Here is a 22099-nt window from a genome sequence, read left to right as displayed (position 1 = left end):
GGTATTGCCCTGGCCCTCCCAATACAAGCGGTGCCTCTGCATGAGCGAATGCTATCCTTCTGCTAAGACGGTGTACTGTTCTCTTCCCAAGAGGCATGGAGAACAGGAATGCGCACTGCGGCACTGACATTCCTTCTGGGCCACCACAGCAAGTCTTACATCTTTGAGTGTCTGTGTGTGTGTGTGTGTGTGTGTGTGTGTGTGTGTGTGTGTGTGTTGAGGGTGGGGCTTGAAACAGGGTTTCTCTGTGTTTCCCTGGCTGTCCTGGAATGACCTCTGTAGACCAGGCTGACCTCCAATTCACAGAGATCCTCCTGCCTTTTAGTACTAGGATTAAAGCAGTGTGCCACTAATGTCTGGCATCTTTGAGTGTCTTTTAGCTTGCATGCCTTGTTGTAAAACAACCAAGGTATAACAGGAAAAATGAGAGAGACTGCATTTAGCATTGCTGACAAGAAAGGTGGCCCTGGGCTTCACCTCCAACTCAGACAAAATAAAAGGAAATCCCACTCCATCCCCAAAATAGATTCATTGAAAAATTAATTAAATTATGCTATAACTTTCCCTCAACTCTGGTTATCTGTTTACTCTGTCTATATAACCTATAAAGTGCCAGTCAACATGGAAACTGCTAGTCACACACATACACCAAGGGGCAGGGAAGGAAACCAAACAGCTTCAATTTCATCACAACCGAGGAACAGTACTTAGCGGGCTTTGAGCTTCAGTCGGAATTAGCACTACTTCTAGTAATTGGAAATGCCTAATTTTAAAAAGTGGCTTAAAAATTACGTATGTACATCAAACTGTAAAGGCATTTGTTTCTTTGTGGGGAGAGGACGGATGTTCATCCACTTCTTACGTTCAAAAGACATCGCTCTCATTGCACGACGTTCTTTGGTCCACCTAAAAAAGATGGAGTTCAGAAAAAACAACACTCGGGCAAAAAGCATAACATAAAAGGCGAGCACAGCATGTGCACCCAGAGGACCAGAGTCTTCTCAACCCTCCTAAGAGATGCCTTGTGTGTTTACTGTCTCACTTCTTCTGGACCTGGACACTTCAGCACTCAGGACAAACTAAGCAAACGAAGTGCTAAGACCAAACGAAAGGCTACTCATGAAATATCAGCTACCAGATCCTCCAGAGCCTCGTCCTTGTCATCTGTTAGCACAGCTAATCACTGACTTTCCAATGTCCCACTCTCCTCTCACTCGCAGGGCCGGGCCCTGTGGAGCGCACGCAGGGGCTGCAGGCGCCCACACATACTTACGAGTGCTGTGCTTTGGCACTGCAGTATTTCCTGTTCCTGTCGGGTTCGGTAACTTGGCCATTTCTCAGACACTGAGCACAGACAAACTTTATCTCCATGTTAAGTAATCCAGGCATGATCTGATTACCAAGTACCTTGAACATGAAAGATCAATTACAGCAGAAAGCACTTTTCTAAAAACAGCATACAAAATCACCGTGCATTCTGTACCAGCAGTTATCTGGCTCTATGACTAGACAAATACATATATGGTGACAGTTAAACTAAACTGTGTCAAATACGCCAAAGAATCTGATAAAAAGATAGAGACTTAGAGATGCCAAACCTCAACTGAGAGAAGCTAGCTTTGGAGCTCAGTGGCTTCGAGTGGGTCAAGGAGAACAATGGATAGGCAGGTTAACTATGTAGGACAGAAAGCTCCAAACCATAACCTATTAGCCTTATCCAAGAATTGCCAGAGGCCAAGACCCAGTGTTTGTCCAAATGAGCGGAGGAGGAAAAGTGTGTCTACACCACTGGTGGATATCACAGGCTCCCATATGCTGGTTCATGGCATCAACCAGCTGCAAATCTGTTTCCACAGAACAGTTACTCGACTGAACAAGTTCTAAGTAAAAGACTGTAAGCATGAACCCCAATCTACCACAAATCGAGCCCTAGCTAGGCAGCTCCTGAAGGAATAGGGAATACCTGCAGTCCAGGCAGGCTTGCTTCCAAACTTCTCCAGTACTGTCTGGATTGTTGAGCAATATCATCATGGGAGATACCTGGAAATGTACAAGTCTCTCTTAAAGAACACATCACAGTGGGCTGGAGAGATGGCTCAGTGGTTAAGAGCACCAACTGCTCTTCCAGAGGTCCTGAGTTCAAATCCCAGCAACCACATGGTGGCTCACAACCATCTGTAATGGGATCCGATGCCCTCTTCTGGTGTGTCTGAAGACAGCTACAGTGTACTCATAAACATAAAATAAACATTTTAGAAAAAAAAAAAAAAAAAAAAAAAAAAAAAAAAACACATCACAGTAACCCACTCCCATAGTCTCAGTCAGGCTAACAGAATTCTTAACTCTTCAAGCCTCAGGCAGCCTGATCCATCAAGGATGAACATATACTACATCACATTTTTTAAAATGGAGTGTTTACAAGCATAGTTCTTTATGTCTCTGAGGAATCGTCTCCCTAGTCATGAAATCCGTGCTACACGTGCACACTTGTGTCAATGAAAACGCATCTCTAAAAACACAAACATCACAGTAGCCGAGCAGAGCAGACCCACAGTCCCAGCTACTAAGGAAGCGGGGGCAGAGTCCAGATCAGGTCTGTTGGGGCTACAGTGTGAGTTCAAGGGCAGCCGGACAATGTAATGGTGACCTATCTGACATCAACAGCAAAGAGGACAGGAGATAAAGCTGACTGAGAGTTCTCCTAGAGTGCACACGGCCCTAAGTCCAATCCACCAGAGGGATGGAACTGCACACTCACATTTTTTATTACATATCATTTATCTGTTGTGGCACTCAGAGGACAGGCTGCATGTCCATTTTCTCCCTTCATGTGGATCCCAAGGAGCCAGCTCAAGCCAGCATGCTTGGCACGAGTGTCTTCCCCATCGAGCCATCTCACTAGCCCCAAGCTGTTATGAAATGAGCTGACTGCGAAGTGTGGCTCTCCTTACTACTGCTCTGTCCCCACCCCACACCTGGCTTCTATCTGGAGCAGGGACAGTATCAAGCCGACACACACCCACCTCTTTCATTTTGCATTATCCAAACTTTCAATTCAATAAGACTGTGGGCATAGAAGCACTCATCTTCCCTGACGCAGCCATAACGGACTTCGTGTCGACATAAGTCAAGCTGACACTGTTTATGAAAAGACCGTATTTTGGAATATTTTACTGTGGCCTCTCTCAAAATGTGAACAAGGCACCTATGAAAAAAACAAAGTATTTTGATTTTAGAGTGTAACAAATGTAAATTCTGGAAGACATTTTTGTTTCCTAAATAAATGGTTTGTCTGTTTTGAAAAAAAAGAAAAAACAAAGTAACATTTTAATACTGCTCAGCCAACTTTAAACACTATACATATATACATTCATACACATATGTACACATATACACATATGCACCATGTCAACTTCTAGTTTGAAAAGCCATTTTATTAACATTAGTCCCAGAAAAAAATTACACATGCAACTTTTAGTGGCATAATTATAGTTTAAACAACAACAAACCCATAAATGCACACCATGAGAACTTTTATATACTAAGTAATCAGTCTAGTAATTCAGAACTTAATTCTCAGAAAAATGAACAAAAAATACTTTTTAATTTCTTCTATATGTTTAGTGTGAGCACGTGTGCGTGTACACACGCATACACAGGACTAAAGGCATGCACGCTCACTGTTTTTCTTCTTGCTGGTTTCTCATATGACACCTGCTGTCCTGGCTTGCTATGTAGGTTAAGCTAGACTCAAGTTTGTGGTCCTCCTGCCCCTGTCTCCTAAGTGCTGACATTATAGGCATGTGTCATAACTCCCAGTTAAGAGACATGTTAAAAATAGTTATTACTTCTCAAAACAACAGAAGGGCTAAAGGAATGCCTTCTACTGACATTTTCCCCTTTTTCTCAAGGCACCGTGGTCTTACTATGGAGTCCTGGCTGACCTGAAGTTCAGGGTAACACCAACATTAAATTCCTCTGCTGTGGTAACCATGTGTGCCTCTAGATCTAGTCTATGACTGCCTTTATTGGATCTAAGAACATGTATGTTTGTCACTATAAAACAGGAGAAATCACCAACATACTTATTGTCCTCGAATTCATGCTTTGTGACCGGGTGAGAACAGGCAGTAGAGTTATCTTTATTTCTTTTACTTATCATTCTAGGTTTATGATCAAAACATTTCTGAAAGAGAGGAAAAAGAAGGATTATCACACAAATAAACACAAGTCTAAGGTTTGTGCCTGGAATACTGCCTTAGTATCTTCAGTATCTTTATACATTTATAATGACTAATTTGTACCAATCGATACCCAGCACAAAACCCTAGTACTATACGCTCTGCTCTGGTTGCTTTGAGATATGACCTCTATAGCCCACCACACTGGCTTTGAACTTCAAAGTGATGGCCCTGCCTCAGACTCCTTTACTACCAAGCCCAGCTTCCTCTCATTCTTTCAAAGAGTAGGAGTGGCTACTGGCTTAACCCTCATGGAGACCCACCTGCCTTATGTCCCAAGAGTGCTGGGTTAAAGGTGTGTCCACCATACTGGAATACTTTGTTTTAGTTGGTTTTTGTTGAGACAAGTAGCCTTAGCTGGCCTGGAGCTCACTATATAGACCAAAGTGGCCTGCAATTCAGGAAGATCTGTCTGTTTCTGCCTCCCACGTGCTGGGATTAAAGACTACCAGCACCTAGCCACACCTTCTTTAATGCAGTGCTGGGCCTCCATGTACACTAGGCTCTCCAATAATTTACACCCTCCACCACTCTCACCAAATTTAACAGCAGAAAATGAGTCGTGGAGAAATCACCTCACAAAGGAATGTAAACTCTCCAAGGTGCTCCTGGAGGATTTTGACCACAGTCAGGCTGATCTTTCCATTGCCGCCAAAGAAAGCCTCTCGACTGAAGGCCCCTGTCCTTTCCAGGGTCCACACATCTATCTCTTCTTGGCAATAAGCAAACGTGCAGTGGCCTGAATATCGACATTCATCGTCGGCAGCAACATCTGGAAAGGCAGGAGAGACAGACAGCTGTTTTTCCCGGGCAGTGAATGGCAAACACAGCCAGTGTCCAGGAAACATCCTAGATAACGTAGGTGATTCTGCAGGAACATTGCTCCCGGGAAGCAGAGGGTGGGAGTCTATCTTCCAGCTGAGCTGAGTTTGACTGCAATAGGGAGAGGATGCAGGGCTGCATCAAGGTTGAAACTGGTTTATAGGCAAAGTGGGACAGGAGACAGACATGGGGTTAAATTGCCAAAGCGTGTGTCACATATGTGTGAAAATGTCATTGTGAACAATCAATACTATCATAAACGGCTCGACAGTTAAAGAGCACTGGCTGCTCTTGCAGAGGACCCTGGGGTGCATTCCCAGTATCCACACTGCAGCTCACTCTTTGGAACTGCTCTGGACTGTGCAGGCCCTGAACTTAGGTACATAGACATATATCCGTGTAAACACTCATGTACATAAAATAAGTGAAAATAAAAACAAAAAGTAAGGTACACCCAGAATTAGCAGCTTCCTTTCTATTTTTGTTATTCCTCAGTGGCTTTCAAAGCTCATCAAGATGAAGCTTAAACTGAATGCCAGTCTTCTCACGGCACATTCAGAGCTTCAGGCCAGTGCTGTAATTCTATGGAGATGAAACCGAGTTCCATATTTAAAACCCGATCTAGGCCCTGTCACCACAAACTATAAATGCCAGGGAGCACAGACTTATTTAGGAAAGTAAATCTCATCACTTGGAGGGGAACAATGGAGAAGAATCTACAACATCCTCTTAAGAGGGTCAGGGGAGCGGCAGTGAGCCCAGCACAAATGTACAGGCCAGTGAGAGGCTGTCAGTGCTCCTCAGACACCAGACAGCACAATGACAGTCCACAGTTGACTGTGGGCTTTGTTTACAAATCTACCCAGTCTGGGCCATCTGCCTCCCCACCCTACAATATAAGTCCTAATGTCTAAAAAAAAAAAGCAGCAGAAATAACAGAAAATATGAACTGACCTGATTCAACACACTGCTGTGCCCCAGTCTAACCATTTTTTATTACTTTTGTTTTGTTTTTTTTTTTGTTTGTTTGTTTTTTCCAGAGCTGGGGACCAAACCCAGGGCCTTGCGCTTGCTAGGCAAGCGCTCTACCACTGAGCTAAATCCCCAACCCCTATTACTTTTGTTTTTAAGGCTTATTTATTTATTATGTGTACTGGTATGTTGTGTGTATGTGTATGTCAGATTCCCTGGAACTGAAGTTACAGACAGTTGTGAGCTGCCTGGGAACTGAACTCAGGTCCTTCGAAGAGCAGCCAGTGTTCTTAACCACTGAGCTATCTCTCCAGACCCTCACCATTTTTAATAACAGGAAATATTGGAACAATCATAGCCAACAGATACAGACGACAAGGCCTGGGATTAGCAGAGTGACTCCCCAGAAGATGCTTAGTCATGTAACACACACCAACTCACTATAAAAAATTGTAATTACAATAAATACCTTTGCATATATAATATGGTCCTTCATAATTTGTTTTTGTTGGTCTTGGACGTATTTTTTTCCATGATTTATCTTCAACATTTTTTATCCTACCAATTAAAATATCTTTCTTACATTTATGATCTAAATTAGCATGGTATGTGAAATCCATTAACTTAGGGCCTGAAAAAGACAGAGAGAAGATTGTTCATTTTTGAGCAAAACAAGTGGCTTTCAACTGAAACACGCAGTTTATAAGCAGTCATGAGCAGGTGAACATTGACCACCACTGGCCTGAAATCCCATCAGAAACAAACAGGCCACCAGAGTAAACTGGTGCCTTGTCAGGAAACAGTGTCCCCTATTCCAAAGCAGCGCTGCCCAAATGATCTGGGTAGGAAATCTAACTGCTCATAAAAGCAGAGACAGGCATCAGTCTGGATAGCTTTGGGAACAGATGCTGTCTGTTCTTTCCACTGCTTCCTCCCTAACATTTCAAAGCCACCAAAGCCAGGGCCCTTTCCACCTGGTCATGAGCACCTCACAGCTCACACTGCTGCCTGCTAGTTTGGTGTGCTGACCTGATTTTACAAAGCAGATCTGGCAAGCTTGCCTCAGCTCGTGGGTTCCTTCAAGGGGATGCCTAGGAGTCCCTGAAGAAAATGGTTTAGCGATCACACTTCCAAACAAGTTTCCACAGTCATTGCTAGGCTGACTTGTAATTCCCAGAAAATTGTCAGAGGCAAACAAACTACCTGGTCCATTCATCTGCAAAAAGAGTAAGAAAACAAAACAAAACAAAAAAACAAACAAAACAAAACAGAAACAGGCAACAAATATTGTACTATCACTAAAGAAGACCTGAATTCCTGTGGAGAGGAGGCCAAGGATGGCACCAACCTAGTCCAGTGAGCTTCTCTACTACAAACTGTCCGTTTCTGCATTTCCCTCTCAATTCTGGGCCCCTGTAGCGATCCTCTAATGGCTGGTACTGATGCCCAAGCGTTCTGCTTCTGCAGGACTCCCGTCTTCCATGCTCTGTTCATGTCTCCTCATTCTGTTAGTGCACTAAGGCTTACACTATCTCCATGGTGATTCCTCGCTCTGACAGATCCAGCTACACACTCAGGACATTTACACTGGATGTTTTGGATGAGCCTTATAACACTATTCCCCACAACACACAGAAAAATCAAAGGAGGCTCTCATTTCCATTCATGTGATTTAGTTACTTAAGTACAGGCCTAAACTCAACCTTAGTGATGCATTCACAAAAGAGGAAGTGGCACTTACAAGTAAAAGGGAGGAGTTACTGCTGTTAAGCGCTGTTCCCTCTCTAGCAGTTGAGGTGGACAGATCTAAAATAATAAAAAAACTTCAACAGACTTTTTCACTCTACCCACAGAATCCACACACAAGGGCACTGCAGCTGACTCGCTATGGCTTCCCCAGCTTTCCCGTCCCAATCCTGTAAGCTCTCTCACTCACTGCTGACAAAGAGGGCTTAGGGTCTTTCTTTTAGAGGCCAAGAGCAAAAATACCCTTAGCCATTATTGGAAAATTATCTACACGGGGTCTACTGAATAGGACTAAGACACATCTAAGAAAGTCATACCCGTATTCAAAAACTGTGATGTCGCCAGTGCCTCTATGACACTAAGCAGCAGGCAGCTCAGGGCTGGCTCATCTTAGTCTACCACGCAATTACTTTCCCTCTGCCATCCTCTGCCCATGGTTTTCAACCTCTTCACTCTAAGTCTCTCAACCAGTAATTTAGACTTTTGACCTTTAACTATATAACAATGTCTCCAGAAAATATGAAGACTTTCCTCACTATTTATGGTATGTAGTGATGCCAGGGGTAGCCCAACAGTAGAGTACTTTACATATGTGTGTAGCACTCCAGAAAAACAAAGCAAACCAACAACCAAAACCAAAACCAAGTATTCTGCCTAGTATCGGTCAGACTAAGACCTCAGTACTCTGTGATAAAATAAGGAGATGGGCTGCTGAGCTTGACATATAAAAGCCCAACCAGGTCTAAATGTTCTCATATTAACCCCAGATGGGAAGCTAGTTTCAATGATTTCCCAGTTCACATGCTTTAAGATGGATCCACTCTAACGCAGAACACACTTTAGGTCATTTGCCCTGAAACAAAGAACAGCAGCTTAGCCAATCATATGACCTAAAGTCAGTGATGTTCCTGTGCCTACCCAGATGCCGTTGATTCTTACTATCAAAATGGCAGTTAGGTCAAGCCAAGTCCAAACCTGAAGGCTCCCTCTTTATAGCTTAGCCACAGTTAAGAACAATTCAAGAGCCCACCACTAACGGTGCTTTATAAAAGTGTGGTATGTTGTCATCTTTAGACAATTGGCTGGTTATTGGTAATTTAGGAGAAAGTCTTACCTCGAGTGGACTCAGTCACCGAAAATGCATTTAAAGAAGAGTAGAAGTCTTCCAAGGGTGAAGTCAGAGGTGGAAAGCACTCTGCAAAGGAGGGCTCAGGAGCGTACCTTGCACCAATGGGCAAGGTTCCAAGCAGGGATGGTGCCCTGAAGGGGAAGCCTGGAGCTGCGCTGGCAGTCGGGAGGGGTCCTCGGACCAGGGTGGAGGACTGAGGAGAAGAAACGGGAACAAGACCCAAGACCCTCTTTCATTGCCTTAGCTTCCTGCTTTTACCACCAGCTTATCAAAACAGACCTCCCCCACAACCCCTCCGTGCCCTGAACTGAGGGAATGAGCTGCACAGAATGCTCGCCTCCAAATGAAGGTTCAGTGCACACTCCTTCCTCTCTGCCCACCGCCCGGCCATGATGTACTGGGTCCTTTAAGATCCAGTTCACAACTAAGATTGAATCTTGCTGGAGACTTTTTAAAAGACAGGGTCTCGTGTAGATCGGCTCAAACTTAGCGTGTTACCTTAGATGACCTTGAGCTTCTTTTCCTTCCCTGCTGCTCCTACTTCCCATGCTACCATGCGGTACTGAGGATGTAGCCCAAGGCTTCATGTATGCTACACATCATGAGCTACATTCTTAGCCCTCAATTCACACTTTTATTTATTTTTAAACTTTTAAAATGTATTTAGAAAGGGGACTAGATGACAATGAGATGGCTCTCAGATTGACCCTTGCCCCAACAAGGAGAAAGAGAAGGACCAACTGCTGCAATCTGTTCTCTCACTTCCTTACTCACCTACACACAAACACATGCATGAACAAGTAAAGGATAAACCATAAAGACTGTGTGTGCTGTGTGCATATGTGTGCTGGCGTGCCTCTCCCTGTGGGCACGTGTGAGGGTAGTGGCTTATGTCAGGACATCCTCAGATCCTTTACCTTATTCTGACACAGGGTGTCTTCACTGAACCTCACAAGAGCTTGTGACTCAGCTAGACTGGCTGGCCAGTCTGGGAAGCACTAGTCTCTGCATGGTCTAGCTCTGGGCATACAAGCAGGGAGCACATGCTCCCAACTGAGGTCCTTCTACTACTTGCAGTTACCCACTGAGTTCACTTAAGGCTTAAAAAGTATTGGGGTTGGGGATTTAGCTCAGTGGTAGAGCGCTTGCGTAGCAAGCGCAAGGCCCTGGGTTTGGTCCCCAGCTCTGAAAAAAGTAAGAAAAAAAATAAAAAAATAAAACAAGGGGCTGGAGAGATGGCTCAGTGGTTAAGAGCACTGACTGCTCTTCCAAAGGCCCTGAGTTCAAATCCCAGCAACCACATGGTGGCTCACAACCATCTATAGTGGGATCAGATGCCCTCTTCTGGTGTGTCTAAAGAGAGTGACAGTGTATTCATATAAATAAAATAAATAAATCTTAAAAAAGACAAACAAACAAGATTTCATTTTTAAAAGGAGATTTATTTATTTCAATGTCTGTTTTGACTACCAGAACTCCCTGAGAGTTACAGACAGTTGTGAGCCATTGTGTGTTAGGGTGTTAGGAATCAAACCTGGGTGTCCTGGAAGAATAACTAGTGATCTTAACCGATGAGTCATCTTGCCAGCCCCAATATTTAATGTTTTTAAGGGAAGTAATTTGTGCTTGTGTATATGTGTGTATGTGTGTATGTATGTATGTATGCACACATAGATGCATGTTTAAATTATATGTTTACATATAGAACATGTATAATATATAATATATATTTCTGTTATATGTATAGATGTTCTACTTGAATGTATGTCTGTGCACTACACATGTGCAGTGTCTTCAGAGGCCAGAAGAGGGCATCAGATCCCTTGGAACTAAAGTTACAAACAGTTGTACACTGTCATGTGGGTGCTAGGACTCAAACTTGGGTCCTCTGGAAGAAAAGCCAGTGCTCTTAACTGCTGAGCCATTTCTCCAGTGTGTGTGTGTGTGTGTGTGTGTGCGCGCGCGCGTGTATCCATCCCTGAGTATATGCATGAGTTCAAGAAAAAGATCAGCCTTAGGTATCATTCGTGATCGTCTTTAGGACCTGGGTTCACCAATTAGGCTACACTAGCTGGCCAGTGAGCACCAGGAATCTGCTTGTGTCCACCTCTCCAGCTCTGAGTTACAAGCTTATACTACCATACCTAGCTTTCTTACACTGGTGCTGGGCTCAAACTCAGGTGCCATGCTTTTATGGCAAACGCTTTTGTGGGCTGTGGTCTACGTGCAGGTGAGGGCAGGTACAAGATAAGGCAAGGCTTGCGATGGGGCAGTGAAAGAAAGGCAGGCACAGAGTTTTGGAGAGAGGAGAGAGAGAGAAGGAGGGAAGAAAAAGAACCGAGATGGAGGAGGAGAAGGATGATCCAGATTTGTGTGGCCTTAAAGGGCCACAGGTAGTATTTTACAAGGGATGGATTTTTACAGGATGATTTGTCTTATCTAGGTGGGCAGTTTAGATCATTATCAATTGGCTCTGAGTTTATTGTATGGATGTTTTGTGGAGTGAGAATTTACTAATATAAATCTGATTGATAAATTACAAGTTTCTGGAGTTTTGATTCTAATGGTTACTGGAAGTTGTAACTATAACCACAGTGGGTTATATCACAGTGGGAATGTGAGCAGAGTGCGCAGAGAGAGAGCCTCTGTGTGGAACTGGCGTGGCAGTGACCCGCCATGGGAACTAGATGAATGGCAAGATCATTACAGGGCCCAGAGAGTAGCTGTCGGTAACGTGGACTGGAAATTGGGAACTTAATGAGTCAGATGGAGGCATTTTGCTGAGATAAAAATGCCCTGCAGTTGCCTAGCAAGCGCAAGGCCCTGGGTTCGGTCCCCAGCTCCGAAAAAAAAGAAAAGAAAAAAAAATGCCCTGCAGATGCCATATGGCCCGCTGGAGCCAACACGAGCATGGGATGGTGGCCATTTTGTTTTAATATTTACCACCCCACACTTTAGTCACTGACCCATCTCCTGAGCCCTCAATGCCAGTCTCTGTCTGAGTGATATGCTGAATTCCCCGTTCCAAAGCATGCACCACTTTCCAGACTGTGTGCTTCTTTGTTAGTCAGCAATGACCAAGTTACCCAGTCACCCTCCAACGAAGCAAGTAAATGCCAACATAAGAAATCCAACATTAATCCCAGATGCAATACAAGTTATCTAGCACATCACATTATAATTTAAATGGGAGGTAACTATGTCCTTGAGACTCAAGAGTAGGGCTGGAGAGATAGCTTTGTGGGTAAAGTTCTGGTCTTGTAAGCTTGAAGACAGGAGTTCAATCCCTGGAACCTTTGTTAGAAAATAGATAGATAGATAGATAGATAGATAGATAGATAGATAGATAGATAGATAGACAGACAGACAGACAGACAGACAGACAGACAGACAGACTGATTGATTGATTTAAAAAAATTAAGAGAGAGAAGAGGAAGGGAGGGGCGGGGAAGGGGAGGAGAAGGGGAAGAGAAGACAGGAGAGGAGAGGAGAGGAGACTAAACAGAACACGTGAGATGGCTCATCAGTTAAGATACTTCTCTTTCAAAAGACCAGAGTTCTGTTGCCAGCACCCATATGGGGTAAACATCCCCACATACATCCTCTGCCTGTAACTCCAGGATCTAATACTGTCTTCTAGCCTTCATGGGCACCTGTGCATGTGAGACACACACACACACACACACACACACACACACACACACACACGCACGCACACACGCACTCATACACGCTCATGTTTCTTATAAGAGAAACTGAACAATGAAACTCACCATAACAGCATCGTTAGTTTCTGGGGCAGAATCAAGAAGAGCATCTATTTCATCCCCAAGGACAATGTCATCATCCAGAAAAGCTTCTGATATGGTGAAGGGGATCTTCCCTCCATTTGCAAACACTGTGGACGGCAGAGGGCTCTCATCCACTTGCAGTTGTAAAACAGAAGTTACAGGCATAATAGGAACCGAGGCCAGCTCACTCCCAATAACATGAGAAAAACTGGATGTGGGAAGGGAGACAACCGAAAGTGCTTCTTGCCTTGGGGTTAACAAATCTGTAACATACATAGAAATTTAATCATTCTTAAGACACTTTACAAAGCAGGAGTGTTGTTGGGCCAATAATAGAGGACATGAAGGCTAGGTGACAATATGGACACTGTCACTGGACAACACTATATATAATGTAATGTAATGTAATGTAATGTAATGTAATGATACAATACAGTACAAGCGCACATCCTAACCCTGGCAGGTGGGCAGCACGTTAGCAGGAGAAGCATACCTGGTTCAATATCTTCCACAGAATGGTTCACAGCCTGGAAAGTAAAAAAGATGAATCATGTTTTCAAGATTCTGAACTCTAAAACAATCTATAAGAATTCTAAAAGAGTGGTGCAGATTTGCAACGACATTTGAGAAGATTCAAGAAATCAAAGGAACAGTCTCCTGCTCTATTTTGTTTGTTTTTAGACAGGGTTTCTCTTGTAGCCCTGGCTGGAACTTGCTCTGTTGGGCTAGAACTCAAGAGATCTGCCTGCCTCTGCCTCCTGAGTTCTGGGTAACTGAGTTCAGTGTTACCATCATGCCCTGCCTCTTCTTCCTTTAAAACAGGGTCTTGTGTAGCCCCGGTGGCCTCAGACTCAGGATGGAGCTGAGAAGACCTTGAACTTCTGGTCTTCCTGTTTCCATATCTGAGGTTACACAGACCTGGATTTTTACTTTTTTTTTTTTTTAAGATTTATTTAATGTATATGAGTACACTGTTCTTATCCTCAGACACATCAGAAGAGGACATCAGATCCAATTACAGATGGTTGTGAGCCACCATGTGGTTGCTGGGAATTGAACTCAATACATCTGGAAGAGCTCTTAACCACTGCTGAGCCATCTCTAGATCTCAGGTTGGCCTTGAACTCACAGAGTTCCTCCTGGCTCATCTCACACTTCTAGACTACAGAGTGCATGGCCACACTGACAGGCATTCCTCAGAGGCTATTTAGAAGGGAATAGGGACTGACCTCATCACCATCCACCAGTCCTTCACAATGGCTAATGCCATCCCAACCACCAAAGGACTTTAAAGTTTAAAAAAAGACTAATTGTCAGAAGTGGTGGCAAATGCCTTTAATTCCAGCACTTGGGAGGAGAGGCAGATGGATCTCTGTGAGTTTGAGGCCAGCCTGGTCTACTGAGTGAATTCTAGGACAGCCAATATTACACAGAGAAACCCTGTTTCAAACCAACACCTCCCCCTGGGGGAAAAGCCAAGACAGTATTTATCTACATAGTCTTGAATGTCTTGGAACTCTCTATGTAGACCACGTTGGCCTTGAACTCAGTTCCTCCTGCCTCTCTGCTTCTGAGACCTGAGATTAACAGCATCTACAGCCATTTCCTAAGAAAGTTGCTTTGTTTAACTTTTTTTTAAGCTTTAAAAATTAGATTTGTTCATTTCATTTTATCTATGTTTTAACTATGTATGTCTATACACCACATGTGTGCTTGGTGTCCTGGAAGGACACGTGACAGCATCAAATCCCCTGGAACTGGAGTTACTGAGGTTATGAACTGCCACATTGGTGCTGGGAATTGAACCGGGTCCTCTGCAAGCGCAGTCAGTGCTCTAACCACGGAGCCATCTCTCCAGTCTCTTTCCTTTCTTTTTCTTTTCTTTTTTTATTTTTTTTTTCTATCTGGCACATCTTTATTGGCTTTGAGATTTATAAAATAAATCGTGAGAAAACGTAAAGGAATTAGAAGACAGGTAAACAAAAGCAATGCTGAGACCCTGGAGGGACATCAGTGCAGTACTGCTCAGCTCAAGGGGAAGTGCATCACAGCAGCAGTGCAGCAGCGGGTCTGTCGTGGGCTTCACTGGCTTTTCCTAAAGCACCTTGAGTAAAAGATCCTTACAGTAACAAATGCAAGAGACTCAAAACAGGGCAATACATTTCCATGTGTGCCGAACCAGGTCCAGACTGAACAAAAGGCAGATAACAATGTTCTTAAACCTAGTATCTGGCCCAGAGCCACAGTTTTCAAAGAAAACTGAACATCTGAGCATTCACATCCTGTCACATGCTCTAGTGGCACGCAGGAAATGCTGGCTGAAACTAAAGTATGGGACTTGAATTGCTTTTTTGTTGTCTAAAGTAATAGGAAGCCATGGTCAATTTCATGTTTGAGGCATCAAAGAGAACCACACTGAAAATACGAAGAGCTCAGCTGCTCAGACCTCCACTCCTGCTTTTCTCAGAAGCATGACCCCTGTAGAATAACCCTACCTTGGGAGCCCCGTCCCCAGGAACTGCTTTCAGTGAGAGCTGAAATAAAATGAAAACACAATTTCAAAACAGAACTCAAGATTATAAAACAAAAAGAATTCTGACAGAAGTTTTGCTTACCTCAGCTCTAACATATGCTTTCCTTATTTTAAATCCCAATTTCTGAGCTAATTCTTGAGTTAGCTTTATTACATGTTCATCCTAGAAAAAGCAACATTCATAAATGTATCTGAGATGAAGCAAGGGAGCAGGCTGTGACATTTCCCATCTAGACGCCTCCTTTGCTATTACATTCAACTGAAGCAGTTGAGGGTTGCATGGAAACTTGGTTATTTAACATTCTATTTCCCCACGTGAAAGCCGTAAAATACTCAAGATGCAAACAAATGAACTGAGGCACCAGTTCCATACCTGAGGCACCGCTAAGGAGCACTTTGCCACGACATCATAGGCCTCTCTGTAGCGCCTTAAGTCACTTAGAGCCTTAGCCTTCCGATACAGAGCCTTGCAGTTACTGGCATTAACACTGAGGACAGCGTTACAGTCTTCTAAAACTTTATCATGGAGACCCTGGAGGCAAAGGTTAAAAGAGAAGCCAGAATCACAAGATTAGTATCACACTCCATACCTGTTTCAAACATGGAAACAAATGCATGACTCCATTTTATAACCTTCAACTTAAACTCAAAGTTCACCATGATATTCTTCATTTGAGTGACCGTTCGACTATTCCACATAGATAAAAGTGGGAAAACTACCATGACTAGCTATATACTCCCTACCCTATATCAGACAGGCATGAGTATTTGGTCAGATGGTAGATCTCCAAGGAAGACAGCTTCTGAGACATGTGTGCCCTATTTCCCTCCTCCCTGTCATCAGTGCTCTTAAATCCATTAAAAATGACAAATGTGGAGGCTCGAGAGGTGGATAAGCAGTTAAGAGCACTGGTCGCTCTGAGAGTCCCCAGGTTCGATTCTTGGCACCTGCCAGGAGGCTCACATTTGCCTGCAACTCCAACCCCAAGGAATCAGACAAGACATCTCTTCTGGCCTCAACACACACGGGCGAAACACTCACACACGCTGCACACGAATGGTGCACACATGCATGCTCGCAAGACATAATTATAGCAAAAGAAATAAAGCTAAGAAATATATTCTTAAAGCTGAATGGGGGTTGGTGAGATGGCTCCTCAGGTAAAAGCATCTGTTGTGTAACCTCATGACCCACAGTGCAACTAAAGAATTAAAAGTTGTCCTCTGAGTCCCATGCTCTTGTTCTCCCTGCCTGCCCCATGTTAATAAATGTAAGTGCCAAGTGTAACTCTAGACGACAGTGTGCTATGTATAGATTTCAGGAGGGCTGAGGAAAGGGCTAGGGCACAGCTCAATGGTGGAGGGCTTGCCTGGCATGTGCAGGCCCTAAACTCCATCCCCAGTCCCACGAGAAATAAAACTTCCTGTTAAAAAACAAAACAGTAGCAGAAATACTGCAAGAGACTGCTCTTGGCTGGCACTCAGAAGCCCTCCAGGAGCATAGAGCTATAACAACTATTCTTTGTAAAAAGAAAATTAAAAAGAAAATTTAAAAATAGAAGAAAAAGGGAAAATAAGGATTTGCCTATGTTCTTACTACAACCAACCAACTCTTACCCTGGCTTGAACACCGACAGTGTACGTTCACATCACTGACGCACCACGTGGTGTGCCACAAATCTCCAGTGCTGACGTGTCAATTTTAAAAGGAAACGCAATGTAACTCCTAAATAGCTTAATGATCAGAGATCCACTACGGAAAGCAGCATTAGCCATCCACGGTACACATGAACACAGCTTGCGGGCCAGGGGGGCAGCTCAGGGGTGGATCTCCTATTCTTATGCTAGGGTCTTGAAAGCACAAGGCCCAAGGCTCCCAAGGCTCATGCAGGGCAAAAATTAGGAAAATGACATTTTATTAAGGTACTGCATCACTGAAGACAACCCTCTAGAATTACTTTAAAACTCCCAACTTACCATATTAGAATAGCAGGCAATACGATTTATCTGAAGTTTTTCAATGATTTCTTTAGGAATTAAAATTTCTTCAGACTTTGCATAACTTGCTATATTCAGAGCTTCTGAATACTGAAGTAGAGAGCCGCTCCAATCACATTCCCGGTAAACATCATTTCCTTCATTAAAAAGATTTCTCACAAGAGCATGCAAATACACCTAAAGAAGAGGAAATAAATATCATCGCTATGCTTAAAACCCCAGCGAGCACCGCGGGACAGCAGGGCAGAACTGCAGCAGGAAAGCCTGCCACTCCGCCCACCACTCCGCCTCACTGGGAAGCTCATCTTGCCCACTTCAGCAAGAGAAAATACACTCGCCTATCGGGAAAACTAGGGCCAGAAGCACGTCGTATGTGTGTCTCTGATTCTGTGCAGATAACAAACACTTGGTGGATATTTATGGCTTCAAATTTGCAGCCATCCTCCTGCCTCTGCTTCCCAAGAGTTGAGATTACAGGCAAGAGTTACCACACTCCGCTTTATAAGCCTTTGACCGATGTTTCTGATAGAGCAACAGTAGTAAATGCTTTCAATGTGCAGTAGTGCAGCACACTAGGAAACATGTACATGGGGTGTGCACACGTGCACAGTACCCTTTAGTATGTGCATGTCTTTAACATGGGGTGTGCACACGTGCACAGTACCCTTTAGGCTGTGCACGTCTCTTTACCAGCACAGTTGAACTTCCCACACCTTCACAGACCGTTCACATTTCTTCTTTATAAGCATCTCATTGCTTGCAGGCTGGGAGGCGTGGTTTGTGCAGGTCACTGCATGAGTGGAGGTCAGACAACCAGTCAGAGCTGGGGGCAGACCTCTCCTACTCTGTGGGTCCATGGAAGACTCAGGTCCTCAGGCTTAATGCCTGGAACCCTTGCAGGCTGAACCGTCTCTCTGGCCCTGTATCTCTCCTTTCATAAGATTTGCTTAGCTCATTTCCTGATGTAGGGAAGGGAAATGAAGCTAAGTAATTTGATTATTGAGTGATTATACCCATTCTTTGATAAATGCAGATAATGGCTTGATACTTTAAAAGACCTTCTCTACCACAAGATCAGATAATTTTTTTTGATCTTAATAACACATTTAATATGATTAGATTACTGACAATCAAATCAGGCCCTGATGCCTGATGTGGCTTGTGACCTAACACTTAACCTCAGTGGACCCCAGTTCCAAATGTGGAAAAACAAAAGGATTTCTCTGGGTATTTCAGCTCAAATATTTTATGACTCTCCTCTGTGGAGAGATAAGAGGAAGAGGAGGAACTGAACACAGGGGAAAGAAGAAGGTGGACACTTAGACACACACCCTCAGAGACTCAAAGCCACAATTCTGTGGTCCCAGGTCCCAAAGGAGTGAGTCCAGCTCAAGCCCAGCTCCTCCTCCTCCCTATCTAGATGATCCTCCTTCACTGCTTTCTGGACTGACCAAAAACTAAAAGAATGACACCTCACATTCTGTTCAGATTCTATCCCACTGATTTCTGATAAAACTACAAATGCATACTAATTCAAACTACGCTAACGCAGGAAAGAAGATGCAGGACAATCATCTAAAGATGCCCCAAAGGGTGCACTGTAAAGAAGAGGTCATCGAGCTTTGCTGTAAATGCCAAAGAGAACATTTAAAGTGCTGTGGGGCGTGAGGGTTCCACAGGCACCACAGAGAACCCATAAACGACTGGCTGCAGCCACAGGGCTCGGGCACAGCTCTCTGTGAAAGAGGACAGCGGTCAGCTGTGACAAGTAGAGCTACACTGCCCAATCCTGCTGCACAGCACAGTTCTTGAGCCCCGTGCTCATCCGCAGCCCTCCCCAGATCCTTACCGCATACTGCTCCTGGGTCCCTGGATATGACAGTGGAGACCTGAGAGGAAGAAACAAATCTCTTGTAATTACCCAGCTCTACTAAAAGTCTTGTTTTTTTGTTCTACACTGTAACTGGATTGGTCCGGAACTTCCTGAGATCAGCTTGCCTCCACTCCTAAGTGCTGGGATACAAGACCTCCCAATCTACCAAGGCAGGCCCTATCTGCACCATTCAGCCCAAAGTTATCTTAAACTGTGCTTGTCAAGGCTGGAAACACGGCCCCGTAGTTAAGAGTACTTAGTGCTCCTGCAGAGGACCCTGATTCAGTTCCCAACAGCCACATGGCACCTCAAAGAGTCAACACTCTCTTGGCTTAAGAGGGCACCAGGCATACATAGAGTTCATAGACACGAATGGAAGAGAAACACTTAAACACATAAGAATAAACCTTTAAAAAGACTGTGTTTTTAGCTTGGTGTTGGTTCAAGACACATTTTTTTTTTCCTTCACAGACAGGATTTCTCTGTATAGTCCTGGATGTCCTGGAACTTACTCAGTAGTCCAGGCTGGCCTTGAACTCAGAGATCTACCTGCCTCAGCCTTCCTGAATGCTGCTCTTTTTTTCTAAAACCAGGGTCTCAAACAGCCCAGACTAGCCTTGAATTCCTCATAGACCCAGCACTAGACCGCAAGTGCTAAGATTTTGGGCAGGGAACACTATCAATTATTGTCTCCCTAGGTTTAACACTTCTTTTGCATTTATTCCTTTTAAAAATAGTACAGAACTATTAACACTTCTTCATCTGACTGTTGCAGGCCAATGTCTCCCCCTCAGAAGGAACAGAGAGGCCCTTCTGCCTGGACATGAGCCCCGGGGAAAGCTGTCTGTCACTGGTGCTGTTCTGAACAATAAAGTCTGACGGCAAAAGTCCTCTGTGCTACGGATGTTCACCTCAGATGTTTAATTCACCAGAATGTGTCTTTATGGGAACACAATTCTTTAAGTAATGAGAAAACACCGTAACACTGGAGCTTTAGCCCTAAAAACCAACAATAAAAAATAATATAAAAATATCCAAGGATAAGAAAAAAAAGTGTGAGCATGGAAATGTGTCATTTCTTCTTCTTTTTTTAAAGATGTATTTATTTATTTCAGCTGTCTTCAGACACACCAGAAGAGGGCATCGGATCTCATTACAGATGGTTGTGACCCACCACGTGGTTGCTGGGAATTGAACTCAGGACCTCTGGAAGAGCAGTCAGTGCTCTTAATCACTGAGTTATCTCTCTCCAGCCAGAAATGTGTCACTTCTAACCCAATCTGAATACTATGAAATTTCTCAGCCTTGCTAGGTATGGTGGCTCATGCCTAGAGGCTGAGACAGGAGGATTGGTAGGAGTTTGTGGCTTTCTTTGGCTACAGTGTGAGATTTTATCATAAAACAGAACAGCACAATCCTAGAAAAACCCAAAAGAGTTCCCTGACTTTCTCCATGTGCAGACTCCATAATACAGGGCAGCCCTCAGACAAGCACAGCAGCCATGAAGTGCCGAGCTCTTACTGGATGAACTGTAGACCGTCCTTGATGCTGTGCTGCCTTTTTCTTCTCTCCTCCGACACACTGGACATGTTACCCTGTACATCCACTTGCTAATGAGCAATCTGAAAAGAAACAAGGCACAAAATTACTGCCAGCAATTCTGGATCCCCAATAAAACACCCATAACTCTAGGCCCTTCACTTAGGCCAGGACACACCCACCTCTAAAAGTCCTGGACACTGAAGCCTTTCTTTGGGGTCCCTGTGGTCTTATTACTCTGCCAGTTCTGTGTGCCCCTCCTAAATGGCCTCCAGTCAAAGTCACATAGTCCTTCCTCACACGGGGGTTTGTTTCTTCCCTGTCAACTCACACGCGTGAACTGGCACAGACCAATCTCCACCTTGTTGAGCTTTTAGAAGATCTCCAGAAAAGAAACCTTTGCATCTGGCTACTTGGAGGGACTGGACATCCGAGAAAGGAGAGCCAAATCTCCTGTGCTCTGACAGCCACTTCACACTAAGGCTACCCAGCCCTGAGCAGCTGTCACGGAGTACTTCCCAGAAAGTGAAAGCGAACCCCTGAGAAGGACCCCCAGATAAAGAATGGATTTCTTTGGGTCGGCAAGATGGCTCAATGGATAAGAACTGGTTGCTCTTCCTGGACTTGGGCTTAAATCCCAGCACCCACATTGGCAGTTCACAACCATCTGAGACTTCAGTTCCAGGTGATCTGATGCCTTTTGGTAGCCCCACTCAGGTACTACACACATGTGGTCCACAGACCTGCACACAGGCAAAACACCCACACACATAAACTTTTAAAGTATGCATTCCCTGATCCCCGAGCTAGGCTCCCAGCTCGGCGTCTACTTTGAGCCTTGGTGCTCCCTTCCCTTGTGGGGTATCTTCCACACTGCTGGAGGCTAGCAGTCTCTCTATCCACCATCTGTGGCAATCAAACAGCTCCAGATATTGCCAACATCCTTGGGGGGCTGACAGGGAAGGAGCATCCCATCGCCCTCCGCTGAGAACTGAAGCCAACAATGAACAGGGTGTCTTAGCAAAGGCTTCAAGCGGGCAGCTGGGCGTTCTGGTTCCCTACTGCTTGCCACTGTGATGTCATGGTAAGGTACCCAGGGTGGGATGCCTGGAGGCCGACATCTTTTTGGTCTTTCCAACACTGTCAAGTGCTAAGTATTTGTATTTGATACTGTAAAGGTAGCACTCAGAAAAGACATCTACCACTTGTTTTTTAAATTATTTCCCTAACTAAGCCAGGCATGGTGGCGAACAACTTTAATCACAGAGTGAATACCAAGACGACCAGGGCTACACCTTGTCTCAAGAAACCCAAATAAATAAATAAATAAATAAATAAATAAATAAATAAATAAATAAATAAATAAAAAAAATTCTGAGTTTTTAAAACTCCATGCCACTGGGAAAGATGGCTCAGTGATTAAGAGCACTGGCTGCTCTTCCAAAGGGCCAGGCT

The 22099-nt window shown here is 44.2% G+C and overlaps 1 protein-coding gene across 7 annotated transcripts in view; it reads right to left on the bottom strand.

Moving 5' to 3' along the window:
• Zc3h7a (zinc finger CCCH type containing 7 A) overlaps positions 1-22099 on the bottom strand; it is a 39491-nt gene that overhangs the window by 6782 nt on the left and 10610 nt on the right. For 4 of the 7 annotated variants that reach the window (XM_008767490.4, NM_001108262.2, XM_063269280.1 and 1 more), the window contains 18 exons: positions 20627-20727; positions 19082-19121; positions 17212-17409; positions 15608-15766; positions 15317-15397; positions 15197-15235; positions 13195-13228; positions 12684-12964; positions 8896-9103; positions 7777-7841; positions 7065-7251; positions 6505-6666; positions 4817-5013; positions 4086-4186; positions 3024-3205; positions 1964-2040; positions 1274-1407; positions 801-906 (listed from right to left, as the gene is read on the bottom strand). In XM_008767490.4, the coding sequence (XP_008765712.1) occupies positions 801-906; positions 1274-1407; positions 1964-2040; positions 3024-3205; positions 4086-4186; positions 4817-5013; positions 6505-6666; positions 7065-7251; positions 7777-7841; positions 8896-9103; positions 12684-12964; positions 13195-13228; positions 15197-15235; positions 15317-15397; positions 15608-15766; positions 17212-17409; positions 19082-19121; positions 20627-20694 (2319 nt within the window). In that variant the 5' untranslated portion in view covers positions 20695-20727. Of the gene's footprint in view, positions 1-800; positions 907-1273; positions 1408-1963; positions 2041-3023; positions 3206-4085; positions 4187-4816; positions 5014-6504; positions 6667-7064; positions 7252-7776; positions 7842-8895; positions 9104-12683; positions 12965-13194; positions 13229-15196; positions 15236-15316; positions 15398-15607; positions 15767-17211; positions 17410-19081; positions 19122-20626; positions 20728-22099 lie in introns of those variants that run through there. The other 3 variants (XR_594546.4, XM_063269282.1, XM_039086257.2) reach the window with 3 other exon arrangements.

Source organism: Rattus norvegicus, chromosome 10, assembly GCF_036323735.1.
Source record: "Rattus norvegicus strain BN/NHsdMcwi chromosome 10, GRCr8, whole genome shotgun sequence".
In the NCBI taxonomy this organism is placed as follows: Eukaryota; Metazoa; Chordata; class Mammalia; order Rodentia; family Muridae; genus Rattus; species Rattus norvegicus.
This window is presented reverse-complemented; position numbering and strand designations above follow the sequence as displayed.